General features: G+C 36.9%; 1 protein-coding gene across 1 annotated transcript in view; it reads left to right on the forward strand.

The window, feature by feature from the left end:
* Positions 1-17978, forward strand: part of EYS (eyes shut homolog) — a 956188-nt gene that overhangs the window by 915271 nt on the left and 22939 nt on the right. The window contains exons 45-46 of the mRNA XM_067294141.1: positions 4928-5102; positions 11181-11353. Coding sequence (XP_067150242.1) covers positions 4928-5102; positions 11181-11353 — 348 coding nt within the window. The remainder of the gene's footprint in view (positions 1-4927; positions 5103-11180; positions 11354-17978) is intronic.

Consider the following 17978-nt stretch of genomic DNA (forward strand, 5'->3'; position numbering starts at 1 on the left):
GGGAAGGACTGAGGCAGAGAAGGTGTCAGAAGACTGGGTTTTTTAAGTTGAGGAAAAGTTGATCAGCACTGAAAGATTCTTTTGATAGGTTGAAGAATGTTAAATGGTACCTTGAGTAGTTTTGGAAACTTTCTTAAGACCCTGTGAGAAGCTGAAGAAACTGCTTAAGGTAGAGCTCAAATGAAGCAGCCAAGTTCATGTGGAGTTTGAGGTGCTCTGAACTTTGTGCGTGTCTGAGTTCATAGCTCCTTGTGGGATCACAGGAGCCTTTTGTAGATGGGATCATGTTAAGATGGTTCATCTAAATGACATGCTGTATTCATTGTCCTGTAACAATGTAATTAAGGGAGCTTTGTGAGTATTCTGAGATCTTAACAGAACGTAACTGCAGCTTCTCTAAAAAGTCATTGTGGAATTTAGGGAGCAGCAAGTAATGTGGTCAAAGAGACTCACTTATGCCTGCTTATTATGGACAGTCTGAAGTGGAGTATATGTCCAACTACCTTTCCACTCTCATTCAGGTCTAACACAACTCATCACTGTGACCCACCTACACAAAATGAGATGGTGAATTTGGATTTGGAAAAAGGCAGAAGTTACAGTTGAATCTCCAAACCTCACATCCCTCAAACAGGCAGAAAGTCTGGTGTTAGGGAGAAAAACCTAAGGAACAGAAGGAAAGTTCTCATGTTTGCTGCTCTGTGCTACCATGACAGCAGGGTGCAGGCTCCAGCCGCAGAAGCAATTGATGGAGAGAGCCAGGGATTGTGTTTTCCATCTTCTGAGGTCAATTTTAAAAATAAGATAAACCCAGAACTCAGTTGAGATCCAAATGGATACAATTATAGCATTGTGGTTAAAGCTTATGTTCTTAATAAGCTGGAATAGATTGAAAGCCTGCTAGGGCAAAGACTTCTTTCCTTTATGTTCCTACAACACAGGTGTAACAGAAGATGCTCAGAAACAATAGGAAAGTGACTTATGAGTTAGCTTTTAATTAGCGTTGCCTCTTGCATCACAGTTTAGTGTGATTCATTCAAGCTCTGGTTGTTTGGATCACAGCTGAGAGCAGCACTGGGTGGAGTCATTGTGTGGGCCATTTTCTCTTTTAAGGGGAACTGCTCAACACTCACAAACAATCAAGAAAAATAGGAAAAAAAAGAAAGCACTTTAGGACAGGTAGGATTTTAGAAATGTGGAAATCAGTGCTGTATTCAGATAGACTACAGCTTATCTGTGTAGAGGCTTCTTGCTGCATTCTTAGTACCTCTACTTGAAAATGCTTGCTGCTTATACTTTTTAGTTGAATTAATACCAAATGCTTACAAGCAAGTAAGGGGGACTAGTGAAAAGTTTGTGAAAAAATATTGCATGATAAGGATATATCAGAAAAAAAGTAAAATCATATAATGAAGTCATATTTTTTATGACAAGCTCTGAAGTTTTCTTAATCCATTTTTGAATAGTTCTTTGGTGGCTTTTGAGTGCTGCTCGACTGGGGTGAAACCTATAAATTAAACTCCAGTAAAAAAAAGTTACAGACAGAAAACTCTAAGTGTGTCTAAGGATCCACTAGATGATTAAAAATGAGAAGGTAGTACATCCTCTTTGAGTGCACTGTCTTGTTAGTGTCTGATTTCAGCTAATTTACATCAAAATATGATCTTTGGGATCAAACTGAACTTAACTCACAAATGGAAATTAATTCAGAAATTCCTTTTCAATTCCTAGTGCAAACTTGCCTGTGTCAGAAAACCTTTCCACTGTTCAGAACAGTTGGCAGTCTCTCCTTAAAAGAGGCCCAGAACTAGGAGAGCAGAGGGAATTCAGGTCAGAAAGAAGGTGCATTCATTAGCTGATCCCTCTGCAGAAGATTGCATACTGCCTGCTTGCAATATGACGGGCTCAAATTGGTAGGCTGAGTCCTTATCAGCATCCCAGCACTAACAGCGTTAGAAGAAATATGAAAATTAACTGAAAAATTCAGCTGAACTCATAAAGCCAAGACAAACATCTCTCTAGAACTTACTATATGCTTTGTTTACAAATGCACAAGAACTGTTTCTAACCTAGATGTGATGCAGGTACAGTTAAACTAGCCATCACCACAAATGCCAATTTATTTTCCATGATGACCTTACCAGTTCTTGAATACTCACTGTGCTTTCCATTGTTTACACAGGGCTCTGGGCTGCTTTTGCTTAGTACTCTAGCAAGACTCAGGAGAACAGAACATGCTTTATCTGCTACTGATAAGCAGATGAAACATTAGTTAGGATTTACTGAGCACGTGGTGGGCTAAAACTAACAGTGTTAAAAGCAGGGAAAGGATATGATGTGAAGATTGCAAATAATCATTAAATTAGGTTATTTTTAAATTGCCTAACATGGGTTTTTAAATTACCAGTTATGTGGCAATTTAAACAGAACTACAAACTGTGTGTAATAAGAAAAAAGCCTGCCTAAGAAAGTTGTTCTAACTATAATTAAAATAGTTATCTTGCTATGAAAGTTATAGATACTATATTTCGTTCAAAACCAATTATGTCATAATGAGAAAATCTCATATACCTTCATCAGAATAGTCTGATAATCTAATGGCAGCTATATTCCAAGAGTGAAGGAAAAAACAGAAACTTGGGGCTAAAAGGGAGATATCTATCTCAGTATTTAGAAATGTAAAGATTACAGATTCTACTTCTTTTATCTTTATGTCCAACTTTTACATATGTAAGTTTGAATAATTTGGTCAACAGTAAGTTAATGTAAACAGTATTGCCTTAGAATAAGATGTCTTAATGCATAAAGCTAGATTTTAAAATGAATAACACGTGAGTGTCCACTGAAGGCTCATGGGAAAATGTAAAATTTTAAGCAGTATATTAGGATATGTAAAACTACTCTGAAAACATGACCTTCTCACTCTGAGCAAATAATATGTGTCTTACTTATTGAGCTACTAAGTGTCAACAATTGCTTGTGTCAGTGAAATGTGAAAATACCCCTGTTCTCTATCAGTTCTTTGTATAAAGATAATATGGTCAAAGAGAGAAGTCCCAAAATTGTAAATAGTCAAAGGTATTTGCAAGTCAAACAACCTGATAAATGTACTAACATACTCAGTATGAGTAAGAGAATTATAGCAATAAGTGTGAGGCACAAAGCAATTATATTTAACTTTTCTCAGAACTGTCACGATCCTTGAATAGGTAAAAATATAAAATTAATAATGAAGTCCCAAACTGTGAAAGAGACAATGGAAAAAGTCAATATGTTCTTGTTATGTAATAAAAACTGAAGAAATAACCACAATTGGACATTCACTGTATCTTTCAAGTGGAAGTCCAGGTTTTATGTGATTTCACCAAATCATGCAAAAATTCATATTAAGCAATTTAAAAATAGCCTAGTTTGATAATTATTTACAATCTTCATATCATATCCTTTCCCTGCTTCTAACACTGAACAGAGAGCCTTGGGCATCCACTTCTGAATACCTGCTATTCTCATGTTTTTGAGCATTGTGGGAATTCATGAAATCTCAGCTAAATTGTATAAATCAGGTTTAGAAAGGTATGAGAATTTCCAAACACATAATTTTACTGGTTTAACTATAGTGTTTTAAAATCTGGTTTTTAGTTTAAAATGGTATATATTTTTGTAAAGATCTGGATGACATTTCAAACTGCCTAAGGCTACTTTTAAATCCATAGCTCTTAATCATTTAGATAGTCATATATATTTTGAAAAGGTACTTAGAGTGTGATCCTAAAAGATATCATATATAGCATAGTCTTGGCTTCGCACTACGTAAATAGGCATGTGGACCCCAAAAAAGTGATTCAGAAACACTGACAAAATGTCAGACCTGTGAGTCTAACCATCCTGTGCAGTCACTAGGAAGAGTGAAGAATCTCCAAAAGGGCAATCCCCAGAAAGCCCAGAGGATAACCAAAAGCTGCCTGGAGGTAGCCAGTAGGAAATGTGTGCTGAACTCTGCTCCACTCTGAAGCTTTGGCTCGTCTTTTCTCTTGGGCTACTGGTGTATTAGCAAATGAAACAGCATTGGAGCATGATGTGGGCACTGACACTCAGTCATCTCTACAGATAAATTCTTACCATGGTCCATTAAATCTTTTTGGTCTGGGAAAACTTAACACGTCAGTAGTAGTTGACAATCAGTAGTCTAGATGCAGCTGTCCTGTTCAGGAAGCTAGTGAGAGTTTAGTAATATAGATGTGACTAGACTGGGTCAGTTGTCTGCACGACCAAGTAACAGGCCCTTGCAGTGTTTAGCTTACTAGTATGGATGAAACTTTTGAAATATTTCCTGAGAGCAATGGCTTAAAGGTGCACATTCTTCAAAATGTTGTGGTCATGTGCTGTATGATCTTTATGTAACAGGAACTGAAGCATTCATTTAGGAAGAGGAGAATCTGGGTCTTGCCCTAAAGGAGGTCCTTTCCAGCTTAAAGAAATTCAAGTCCACATTCCCTACCTGCATTCTATTAGTCAGTGTTCTCTAGTTTGTTATGTATTTTACATTAAACAGACTTTTTGACCATTGTCCTCCTTTTTCTCTCTTTTTTGGCTGCCTTTGTCTGATATAGGTGCATTCCCGCAAGTGCATGTGGGTGTAAACACAAAATTGCACCTACATCAGCCCTCAGTCACTGACCCTGCTTTTTGTATGTTTCTCGAGGAGTGACTTCTATTGTTAGACCTCTCATTAAAAAAAGGGTCTTACGATCATTCACTCATTTGCCTGAGCAGAAAGTAACCAGCATACCTTTAGCTCTTTGAGATGGTATGGCTTTCCATCTATTGAAGATGTTCTGGTGTGGGGTGGCATTATCTTGTTGTTTGGTTTGTTTTGACTTCCTGGATCTATTTTAAACTTCATTTCTTTTTCCTTTCTACTTTTGAGGTTGTGTTTTTGATGTTCAAGTCCGCACCAACAAGAATCAAGAGTTTAAATCACCAGGGACTCCAGAAGGTCACCCCAATGCTGGTCGTAGTGTTGGACAATGTAAAGATTCCCCATGCAGTTTAATAAAATGCAGAAATGGTGGGAAGTGCATAGAAAGTGGCTCTACTGTTTAGTAAGTATAAAATTATTTTTGTGGACTAAAACATAGACTAATCTCTAGACTAATAAACCTGGTAACTTAGTATCTTGATAACAAAAGTGTCCAGAAACATCTCATATTACGAGAAAGGAAAAGAAACTGTTGAGGGGCCTGTTCAGTTACACAGAGAATTTTAATACTACACTAATAAAATCAAGCCTAAAATACTAAAATTATTTTAGGACACCTTTTTTTTTTTTTTTTTTTCTGGAAATCCCACCATGGACCAGCTCTGCTCCCACTAAAGTCACTGGCACCCAGACTTACTATGAAATGCATGGGAAGAACTTCTTTAAGAAAAGCACTTTTTAGAACTAAGTGAGCAGCCTAGCTAACAGAGAACAAAATGCCAAAATTGCTGAGAGCTTGAATGTCTTAATGTCTGAATGTGGTTAATGAGGCAAAAAAAGGTGCCTCCTGTTTCCCGGAAATAAGTACTTTCATATGAGAACCGCTTCTTGGAGTAAACCACTGAATGCCCAAAGTTCTGAGCCAGCTTAAATTCTTAGGAGCTCACTTACCTAGCATGCGTCCATTTTCTCTCCTGCTCAGTCTCTAATATAAACAGTTCTCTATGCCTTGTTGTGTGTGGACACTTTGCTGTCTCTCAAATCCACCTTCCTTGGTCACTCTTAATGCCATTCTCAAGCGTTCATTCACCATTGCCTTTCCAAATCTGCTGGCTGACCTGCTCATGTAAGGCTTTTTCTTAATCCATTTCAAACAAAACAAGGTGGGTTAGCAAGGATCTCACACCAAAATTGTCCAAACTAGCTCAGTTCATCATATGAGCTGTTCAGCTGGCCTATGTATGAGATAAGTGGCCAGGGTGGGGCAGAAATACCTTTAGCTGGCACAGAAGATGACAAGTCTATGGTCTTTCATGCCTTATTGCTAAGTCTAGATGGATATTTTGTCCAGACTGTAAGGCATGAAGGAAGGAGGTCCATTTGCAGTTCCACACTGCTGTTGTGTGTCAGCATTTTCATCCTAATTAATCTTGTTTTCAAACACTTTATAACTCTTCTATAAAACTTCAGCTGAGGAGCACTCCTGGTTTTAAAAGTATCTGCCAAGATTAGTTAATTATTATCTACTTCCCCACATGTGCTTCCCCACATGCGTTCATTTATTTACACCTATTTGTGTAATTTTTTTTTTAAAGAAGCACTGATATAAAACATTTGAAGACATTGTCTGAAAACACTGCAGACAGCAAGACAGATAAGAAGGCAAATACAGACTGTACACAGTGGAGTGTCTGTGTATGTAGATTCTTCTTCCTCTGAAGAGCAGAGTCCTTGAGGGAACTGGATTTGTGTTAAAATACTTTTAGTCTCCTTCAGTGATCTTTCTCCAGAGGTTTTTGTTGTTGTTTTGAGCTATTTTTATGCCTTGCTTTCACCACCCACCAGAAAGTATGCAGTGCCATTAAACTGTAGATTCAGTTACTATAGGGATAATGCTTTGAGTTAAATATAGAAGCACAAAAGGAAAAGCAGTGAGCTTTACATTCTGCCCAGCATCAGAGCAGAATACTATGTTTTAAAAAAATAAAGAAGAAGGATCTGAAAAATAAAATGAATCTTATGTTCAAGGGACAATAATATCCTCCATTATTTTATTTATGGCACAGAAGCATATACAATAGAAAATTATTTATAACAAGATAGTCTAGGATGTGTTATGGCTACTGCATGTTGCTGAAATAAGAGACAAAATATGTCTTATGTGTACTTTGAACATGAGACATAATGGGTAGGATTCAGTTGCCTAAACATATAGATATCCTTGGGTAGACCATCTGGCCTTCAGCTGCTGTTTCAGAGGAGCTCAGGTCTCACAGAAGCCCTCTGTTATATCTCCAAGCCTCATGCAGGCTTTTCAGTACCCTGTTGCTTTTCAAATAGCACTAGTCATTTAGGTTTAGGCCATTAAACCATATCTTTATATAGTACAGGAATGCCTCATAAAATGAGAGCTGTTGTAGTTTCACTGTTAAACTAGATCCAATTAGACTCAATTTTCAATGCAAGGACGTATTTTTATAGATTGTAAGGGAAAAGGCATTTCTCTTTTTAATTTTTGTCTTTTTGGTCAATAAAAGGTTTTACTTTTGTTGAGTGGATTTGCTCTCTAAGAAATTCTCATCCAATTTGGCTTATTTAATGGGGCACTTTTGCAGTGTTCTGTTGTTCTCTTCATTTAAAAAATAGTTAATTTCCTTACAACTGTAATTTTTTCTGTCTCACTTTTTGCCTTCTAGACTGAAGATAGACTGTTTTTCCTTAATGCTCTAGTTTTCCACTGCCTCAGTTTAAAGCCACTTTTATTAAGAGATCCCCTTCATTGCTCAATGTCTTTCAATTCCAATATGATACATTTAATAAATATATTAAGAAATCTCCAGTAGTTTGGACTGGCCTGTTGGCTAGTACAGGCCAATGTCCTGCAGTATCTGAGATATCCACCTAATGTTCACAGATGTGACACAGGACCTAGGAGAGACTCATGACCCTCTGGAGTAGTAGCTGGAGGCCAGATGAAATACTGCAGGGAGTTTCAAATGGCACCAGACATTTGCCCAGTCTCAGCTGGCCTAACTAATTAGGTAAGCTCATTGACCCTCTGATCTCCATTGAGTAGACACCCAATTTGAATGCAGACGTCTAAATTTAGGTACCTGAATCTGGATGGCTGAATCCCTTCCTTACTGCTACAAGTTAATTTGTCTGACTTGATACCACATTTGCAGATGGAAAGTTCTGGGTTTGTTAACATTGACCTATTTTAAACATGACATTTTCTACATTTAATGTAGGAATGCTCTTCGTTTAGTGTAGGAAACAACATCAAATGTAAGCAAACTTTCCAACTCCTCAGAAATCCTTTAGGACCTTTCGTTATTTTCCTATACAGGTAAAGAAATGCTTCCAGTTTGATTATGTGTGGTAAGGATTTTGTGTAGTGAGATACAGACATACTGCTTATAAAGTTTATAAAATGAAGTTAATTTTCATGAATTTTTAGATGCTATATTTTGATACAATAGATTTCAGGTTTAGGTCCTTAATCAACAGTGACATAAACTTGCTGTCCTTACTTGTACAGGAACTTTTACTTGTTTCAGAGCTCAGTTTGGTCTTGTTCTGGGACTTTGAAACTGGAAAGCCATTCTGTGAACTTTAGAGTATGATACTGCTAAATGTTTGACAAGAAAGAAAGAAAGAAACAAACAAATATTTGACAAAAATAAACCATACTCAAAGTTCCTAAATACAAAGGTTACAAAACCTGAAGTAGTAGTTGAGATTTTCAGAATCCAAAGTGATCTTTTGTTTTATTTCTCTGGGAGCTGTGAATTTGAGAGTTCTTGCTTCCTGCACTGGTCCACCTTTCCATATATATGCTGTGCAGTGCAGCTCATTGAAAATCCTTTGCAAAATTAGGGGATTCAAGATTATCCAGTTTCCTCTGAGGCAAGCTATCAAAGTTAAAAGCCTTCCTATCCTTTCTCTACCTAAAAATATGCTATAGAAGAATTAAGAGACATTTTGGTAATTGCTCTTCAGAAACTCTAAAAGCCAGAGTATAGAAGGTTCCTTTTAACTGTTTTTCAAAAACCTGAAAATAGCAAAGTATCTTGCAGTGAGATTTAGCTTTTAAGACACCTAAATTTAAAGTGTCTCCAGGTGAACTAAGTGTGTAAGATCCTGTTGTAGTCAGTGGAGGTCCAGGCCTTTCCAGCTGTCTAAGCAATGCATTCCAATGGCATATATTCTGTGGTACCTTTCCTGGACTCAGTGGGGTGGTCCAGATGAACACAAGTCTTCTGCAGATCTTCTTTCTTACCTGCTAGTTCCACACAGATCTCGCAGATGCACCATGGCATGCAGATGCCATTAAATGTCTAAGTTGAGGTAATTGAATGTGGCTTCTTGTCATTACAGTCATAAGCTGACTGTATCCTATGCACATATTAGTTTGTGGGATATACAGTGCTCTGGTTCCCCAGCTGTAAAATAACACTAAATGTTGATGTTTAGGCAAAAGAATCCATCCTCTAGCTCATATATAAATAGGTGAAATTAGGTATCTTGATTGCAAAATGAATTCCACCTCTTGCATCTAAAGAAATGGGTCATTAACTTCTTGAGAATAAAGGCACTGGTGATGTAGCAAGCCATCAGGTTCTTCTGTTCTGGAAAAACAACAACATGCAACCAAACAAAGTATAAAGAAAACTAGATGAGCATGACAGGGCATGTGATGAAAGGGTTTGTAGTGCTGCCTCTTCCCTTATCTCTCTAAAGATTAGGAAATGCTGGATCCAAACTTCTCAACCCCAGTCCAACTTGATTAGGAGTGTTAAGTAGAAGAGATTGTACCAGTTCATAGAACTTTGCTGCTGTAGGCCACAGCAAACAACATGTTCAGCTCTGTGTAAATAGTTTTCAACTCATTTAAATAACTTTTAACATTTATTAGGCTGTTAAAGACAATTGTGAAAAGGATCTTAAACAGGCTTATGCAGACTTCAGCAAGGGAAAAGGGAAGAACCTTTGTGTATGCTGCCCAACAGCAGTAGCTTCAGCTTCAAACACTACTTCACAGTACAAGAAATGGACATTTCTATATGCCACTCAATTACTTCTCAGTTGCTTCTATGCATCAAAGTATAACAGTTACAGTTGAGACAGAAAACATTCTAGTGCTAAACTGTGATGAATTGAGGGTTTTTTGCTTTTGCAAGGTCCTGTCCTCTTTTCTCCTTCATTCCAAGTAGCTGTTTATCAAACTGAAGAGGCTGGTGGCTGGGCTTTGTTTTCATGTTGTCTGTTCTGAAGGTTTAGTAAAACAGTAAAAACAGTATTGTGCCATGTATCTGAACAGTCTAGAAAATGAAATATAGTTACAGATCATACCTGAAATAAGGCAGAGTTTCACAGACTCCTCAATATGTTTTGCCTAGAAATAGTGGGCTGATTAATTGAGAAAGTATAGCTCAGTGAGTCTGAAGAAAAATCCAAGAGAGATGCACATATACAAAAAGATGTGGGCTAAGAATCAATCAAAATATATGAGATTTCATTTGTAGCCTTGAAAGAGAAAACTTCTGTGGAAAAATCAATAAGTACTTCTATTCAGGGAAACAAGTTATATATCACAGAGTGCCACTAGGTTATAAAATATAAATAGGTATAACATATTTCATTTGAACTATTTTGAAACTTTTGTTTTTAATAAAGAGGGCATTTTTAATACTCTCTATATTGTAGAATTTCTGTAGCATCTGTACTAATCTTAAATTAACAGATTAGTTTGTATTTTTTTATTATATTCTCCTGATCTGGATGAAAGAAGGGGGTAAAGACTAGTAGACACTCATTAGTCCAATGATTCAGCCAGTTTAGACAATTTGATGATGGCATAGACTTATAGCCGAAATATATGACACTCAGATTGCCATTTCATTCATGATGGAATCCACTATCCTCTTTTCCATCAAATGCTACCCTAAACCTACCTCTGATGTGCAACATGTAAGAATTTAACAAATTAGTAATAGCTAAATGAGAGGCAGTTGCTGACAGACTCCTGTTACTAGTTAAAATTTGGAAGTAAGTCAGTAGTTTCCTTATACTGATGGTTGGGTTTAATTTTATAGATGCACTTCACTGCTTTTCTTTCCATTTTATTTCCACTTGTGACTCCCCCTAGTTTATCCTGAAGCCAAGGCATTCTTGAGTTATTTGTAGAGCAAAATACAAAAAAGAGCCATGAGCCTGACTGTTTTTTTCTGGATGTTAATATTGCGACTCAAATATTAAAAATATAATGTTTCTGATTAGATAAAATTTTCTTGCAATAAAATAAGCATATCAAAAAGCTAAGTGAGAAACCTGGGTACTACACTCTTCTGATAACCATTTTGTCTCAGATGGCTAAATATAGGTATCCAAACTTAAAAATCTTGACTACATTGCTACTAAAATGTTGGTTTCTTTTGGTAATAATGTTGGATTCTTTTCTTTCACTTATGCACTGTAGCTGTGACTGCCTGACTGGATGGAAAGGTGCATTTTGCACAGAAACTATGTCGATATGTGATCCGGAGCACGATCCCCCACATCTGTGTAAACAAGGTGGTACATGTGTGCCACTGCCAAATGGCTACACATGTCACTGTCCTCTTGGAACAACTGGCACCTATTGTGAACGAGGTATGGAAAAGCTGTAAAATCTTTTTATTAGCAGCTTTGTTTTTTATCCAAAGGCTGCAGGACATTAAGGCAAACTTCAACAAATAAAACATTATAGGAAGAATAGTGTAATTGAATTTGACTGTTCCACTATTTGATCTGCACCCAGAGAGAAGAGCTCCAGCTGATTCCTTTGGGTATAGGATTATTTCTTTCCTGAAGTACCTTCTATTCCAAACAACTGTATGTACAGAATGTTCCATGGATGGATTTAAAAAATCCATCTCAGGAAGCATTTTCCCTTTATTTGCTTTTGGTTTTCATTTCTGTAGTCAAGCAAGCACACAAAAATGCAAAAGAATAAGTTTGTGTGAATCCTGGAACCAGTTAGAGTTAGTTAGTTAGAGTTAAGAGATAATGTCCTGGCAGAAAAACACAGTATTTTGTAATGTATGGGTGAAACGTTAAATAAACACACAAAGTACAAAATAGATTTTATTTAAGAAAGTAAGTGGTGGTTCTTTCTGTTAGAAAAATTAAACCATTTAAAACTATTAATTATTAGACGGTATTTTCTAATTGAGCTTATTTTCAACACCATTTTTTCTCAGTTTTTTCCAATCATTGGACCCAATACATGGACATTTGGGCATTGTCAGATACTGAGAGGACAGCAAGCATTCCAGAACAGTATTATAGTGAGCTTGCGGTTAGTTCAGTTCTCAGGCTCACCATAATGAAGTATGTTGAGAAATACACCTAGGAACTCAGAAGTACACTTCTGAGTATACTTCAGAGGTAGTAACCATTCAAGACCTTATCCAGTTTCCACTGACACTAATGGAGAGGTTCCTGTTGACTTCACTGGCTATTGGGTAGGGATGCACTGAGAATGATGATAAAATAACCAACATCACTCTAATAATCTTCAAGTTTCTATTCTTCCTGGCTTTGAGTCTTTCTTCCAACATGTTACCCTCAGTCTGCCTGTCTTGGGTTTACCTCATGTAGGAATCTGGCTGTTTTCTTCTTCGAGGATTCTATAAATGAATATTCAACAATGTGCGTACAGAAGTGCTACAAGCCCTCAAGCTCAGGGACTTTTCCTGTAAGTGCCTGAAGGGCCTCTGTGTGCAAGGCTGCCCTCACCCTCTATTCTGCAACTCTTAGATCCAATATAATGTTGTACAAGCTCATGTTTTTCCTTCTGGAAACTCTCTTTACATCTTTTGAAGAACTCCAGTTACTGTTAAATAACCTCCTTTTCAAACTACCAGCCAAGGTCCAACCTCCCTTGTTGTGCCTATGGAGTGAGTTTCAAGCACAGAACTGACAAGCTGAACTGCTTTTGACCTGATTTACAGTCCTCATCCAGCAGATAGATGCAGTTTCAAAATCCCATTACAGAATGCACTTGCAATTGATAGACTCAAATTAAAGAGTATGTAGCTTCTGGAAAGTCATTGTTAAATTCTTTATTCCATGTAAGAGTGCGCTTGCTGTATTGCCTCTGCAGCAACAGCTTTTCAGGGCTTTTTATATGAACTTTTAAACTTTGAATTCTCTTCTCAAGTGAGGTTTTAAAATGTAATGCCATCTGGATTCAGGACACTGATCAACAGAACATGTGCTGTACATAAAACAGGTAATTCATCTGGTAAAAACTCCTGTGTTCTAGTTCCAGAACAGATTTGAATTTTTGGACACTATTACAAGTACGGATAGCTTATATCTGAGCCACAGAAAACTGTTTCTTGTACATTGTCATCCTCTTAGTAATTCCTCCACCTGGTGAACACATTGGAAAGGTTTCTCTCCGTTTCGTTTAAAAGCTTTTTTTTTGTGAATAGGGACTATGGATCCTGGCCAAACTCTTTGCCCTGCATTTCACCTTACTCTTCCAGAGTAATGAATTATCATGAGATTTTTCAAAGCGCAGTTTGCACTTTTAGTGGATGGCGAATTGCTAAAAAACAGCTGCTTATCAAGATTGAATATCTCATCTCTGGATTGATGGTGGTTATTGGATCAAAAAGAAAAAGAGACAAGAGAACAATGAATGGCTCAAGGGACCAGGAGAGAACAAAGGGAAATTAAATGATGGAGACTAATGAACATGCAAGAAAGAAGGGAGAGAAAAGAACAGAAGAAATTGATGAGGCAAAAAGAGACAGCAGAGGAGAATAACAAAGAGTAAGGACAAATAGGGCTTTACCAAATGATAGGGACTGGTAAATATCAGACAGTAGTATGGATTGTGCCTGAAGGAGTCAGGCAAAGTGAATAAATGAGGTGGCAGAGCTAGAATGACACAATAAGGAACATACCCTGGCAATCCTGACCACAAATGTTAGAGGAAATTAAAGATGAACTGACTGAAATCAAGTACTGACTTGTCTAACAAACACTAAAAATATTTGTGGTTCTTTCTGAACTATGTACATGAGAGAGGCGAAGGAGTATGTTCAAATCAGTATGTAAGTATTCTCAAAGTGTTTGGTGATATGTCCCACTGAGCAGCGGTTGAAACCACCAAGCATGGAATGGTTTCTCAGGCAGCACAGAGATTTGGTACATCATGGATAAACTTTAGAAGTTGGGGCTGCCCAACAAGTGTCCAGTGATTGGAAAACTAAATTAGAAGTAGAAGAAACCCAGGGTGAACAAGATCAGTTATGGAATATGCTTTTATTTGCTCATATAGACCAATATCCACAGTCCTCATTTGATCCAGCTCTTACAATGTTTATTGCCAAAGTGTAAATACTGAGCAATGTTTTCAGGGGATTGCACTAAGAATTATATTAAATCATACCTTTTAAGGAAAATGAAAAGAATTCCACCCGCTTCAGTCAGGACTCAGTGAGGGCAATATTATCATTTGAAACAGCACCCTCTACTTCCATTCAACACCTGAGTTAGGGTGCAGTGCAAATGACAACTAAGGCCCTAAGGGACTAGCCTATCCTAATCAGATTACTGCATGCCTGCTGCTCCTTGAGAATTGTCCTCATAACAGAACTTATCTGAGGTACATATAAGGTCATCTGTCCCTCTTTTGTAGAGAGTAAGCAGTTTCAATTACCCTGCAATTCCTATAGGCTGCATTCAAGCAATTAATATTCAGCAAGTTGTACACAGGTACTTTTTTGTCTGGCACACTCAGAGGAAACTGTATATTCCACATTGCCCAAGCAAGAGCCAGGACTTGCATTTCTAGGAGAAAGGTCAAGAGGTCTAGCAGGTAGGTAGCACACTGGGGACTGAAGTGCAGTAGGAGGATGCCTGAGATTTAAGACCGACTTTGGGAAGGCAAGGACCCATGAGGAGCACAAGTAAGAGAGGGGAAGGTTGGAAATCAGATCTGAATGGAACAAAGCCTTGTAAGGTAGGTCAGAATAATGCATTTATTCTAGTGTAATCTAAGGCTCCACTTCCTGGGGGTACTGTGTTGTCTAAAGCCATTAGTGCTCCTAACAGGATGGTTCTTCAAGTGCATCAGGTTCCTAAAGGTAACACTAAGCTAAACAAACAAAAAATGATTAATTTATACTACCATAAATAGAAGTGGTTGTAATAAAATGAAAAGGAGTTGGGAAAATTATGCAAGAGTCTTTTTTTCATAATGTGAACATTGCCATCAGGAATTCTTCTAAGAGTGTAATGTCACAAGAAGCAACGGATAATTCTGTTTCACTGGTTTGAAAAGGTCACAGCTATAACAGTAACACAGGAAAATCAGCCCAAATTCTGAGGTGCACAAATGACAACCAGACACTGCCAAGATCTAGCATACTGTTAGTTCTCAGTTAGCATCTCCCTTCCCCACAAGAATTAGGAATATGGAAGAAGTAGTTAATGAACTTTTTAAAGTAGCTATGTTTTTGAGGACACCAAAAGGAAATACTATATTAATAAAATCTTTTGTTCATTTTACTTAAAGTTTGCAACTGAAGTACCAGACAACTCTAAACTGTCTTCAGCTTAAGAACTGAAACCGTAAGCTTCAGCCCAGAGCAGCAGTTATTTCAGGCTGGTTATTTCATTAACACAGCATTCAAAACCAACAAAAGACTCCAGTTCCCAGCACTTCAGCTAATGGTAGGAGAGTCTGCTGCATGAGTTCAAACACGAGTTTACTCCATTTGGCCCAGTGAGTAACTCTGTAATTAGAAATCTCAAGGGGTTTCTGAAGAGGAAAAAATCTGTAAGGACCTGGTTTTTTTTCAGCTCTCTTGCATGCATTCAGTAAACCTACTGGATTCCGTGTGATATACTCCTGTGAGAGAAAGTGGCCAAGACTGAATGTTGATGATGCTTTCTGGGGAAAAAGCAATAGTCTAAAACCCGGTTGCTGCAGACAGATAGTTTGATCTGTAGTACATCATTATTATATATGTGATCACAATATCTTCTACATAACTAATAATTAGGAAACGTTAACTTTAAAAATACAGAGATTTTATCCATAATGAATGTGTGCATTTATATTCTAATCTCTGTTAAATTGTATCTCTGCTGCTTATTCCTCTATTAAAAAAAAAAACCTCCTGAGTGAGGTCAGTATTTCTGTCTCCAGCAGTGGCCCATAATGAACATTTAGAGGAAAGTTTAAGAACACAGCAGCTATAAATAACATCTTCTTACGGTATTCTCCTAGCATCTAACCACTTGCGCCTCACCTTTCATTCTTCTTCATTTTCTTGTCACTTGTTTTAATGGATCAAATCAAGTCTTCCTTCTTGGTATAAATAGTGTCACTTAAAGTGGTGGAGTATCTGAACAAAAATAAATTCAAAGTTGAGATAGGTCCTCTGACTTTGAGGTACACTGAGGTATCTGTTACATAAGCTCGAATTCCTCTAGGTACTAAGCATATGACATTTACATCCTAGATTGTTTACTTGATTTTGTAGAGTAATGAAGAAGACCTATAATTTCAGAGTTAGTTATGAGATTTCTGAACAGGCCTGATAGTATTCCCTTTTAAAGGGACAATGTAATATATAAAAGACTCTGTAGGCGGTAGTATTGGAGAAGCATTGCCAGTGGCCAAAATAAGCACAGTTTTCATCAAAAAGTCTGTGTAAATTTTAAACCAGAATTATTAAACAGTTTTCTTTAGCAAGGAAGCTTCAGACACTGTGCTAATCAGATACTCATCAGATCCACTGATATATAGAGGACACTAATTTTGTCATATCCTATGCGGTTTAAGACTTACGGAAACAGTTTGCCATATTAGAATTCAAAGGGATTAACTTCTGTCACGTAAGTTCACAAAACCTATTAAAATAGTTTTTCTTAACTTCAAAGCGACATAACAGAATGCTACTGCCCTTTTGACAAACAAAGAAGTTAATAAATAGATTTCTTCAACTATGCAATAGCCTTCAAATTCTACAGCTGCAAATATTGCCTGTCACTACAACTCTTAAAGAAAGCAAATGTAAAAGAGCTTTGCATTGTTCTTAATTTTATGTAATGAGATACTTGCCGAGTAAATGTAAAAGAGCTTTGCATTGTTCTTAATTTTATGTAATGAGATACTTGCCAAGCAGTAAAGTAATCTCCTTGATGAAAAAATGATACACAAGTTCCTTTGGCCGTGTTTATCAGCTGAAGTCAAATTCCTAGATATTATTCTGATGTCAACTTCCATTATTCTGATACCAAAATACAGCAAAATGTTGCACTTACTTGAAAACCTAACAGTAAAATAAATAAAACCAAAGTTTTAACTGTTTAGTCCATCCTCATAATTGTGATGAATGAATGAAAAATTGAAGAAACTGATTTTTAAATTAGTTTTTATGATTTTTTTCTTAATACATAGTCTAGAATGTTACTTCACATATTTTTTATTGTTATTATAAAATAAATTAATTCATAGTATGATCAAGTCCAAGACTTTTATCCTGACTATGCATCTTACATACCAACAGTCAAGCCTGCATGTGTGCATGATATATTTGACTTATCTGACAATATGCAGTTGGACCTACTAGCTCTATTCATAGACTGTTTTGTAGTTATTATTTGGAAACTTGTGTTCCTGTGTTTAATCATTTAAAATACAGCTGCAGGCACTGACTTGCTTGTCGTCTTGTGTCACAGTGACCGTTGTATTCTCTAAGCAATTTACAAAACATTGGTCCCGTCAAGCTTTCTGTTTCCACTAGAATTTTTGAAATCTTGTGGCAACATGTCAAGAAAAATCTTTAAATGCTATCTATAGCAGTCATGTCTTATGAGGATAAAATGCACTTTTAAAAATTTTAGGTCAAAAAAAAATATTTCGTTTTCGTAATCAGTAGTCCAGTAAACTTAATATTCAGGGTAGACATGAGAAAACATATATTTATATAATTTCAAATGTCAAGTAGAATAAAGTGAATTGTCTGGTTGAGTATAGGTCATGGATTAATCATATATAAACTCCAGAGGAAGTCATGCATGGCAAAAAGAAGCAATTGATATGCAGTAGAAGAGTAATGCCCTCCATACCAAGTCAGCCATCAGTGACGCGGTATCCCAGCAGAAATTCAATCATGCATTTACCATTCCCTCTGATTACCCAATTCAATAAGAACAAGATACAGCCAGCTAACAAATACTTAGCAGGATGGCTCTGGAATTATTTTCC

This window comes from Apteryx mantelli, chromosome 3, assembly GCF_036417845.1.
Source record: "Apteryx mantelli isolate bAptMan1 chromosome 3, bAptMan1.hap1, whole genome shotgun sequence".
Lineage (NCBI taxonomy): Eukaryota > Metazoa > Chordata > Aves > Apterygiformes > Apterygidae > Apteryx > Apteryx mantelli.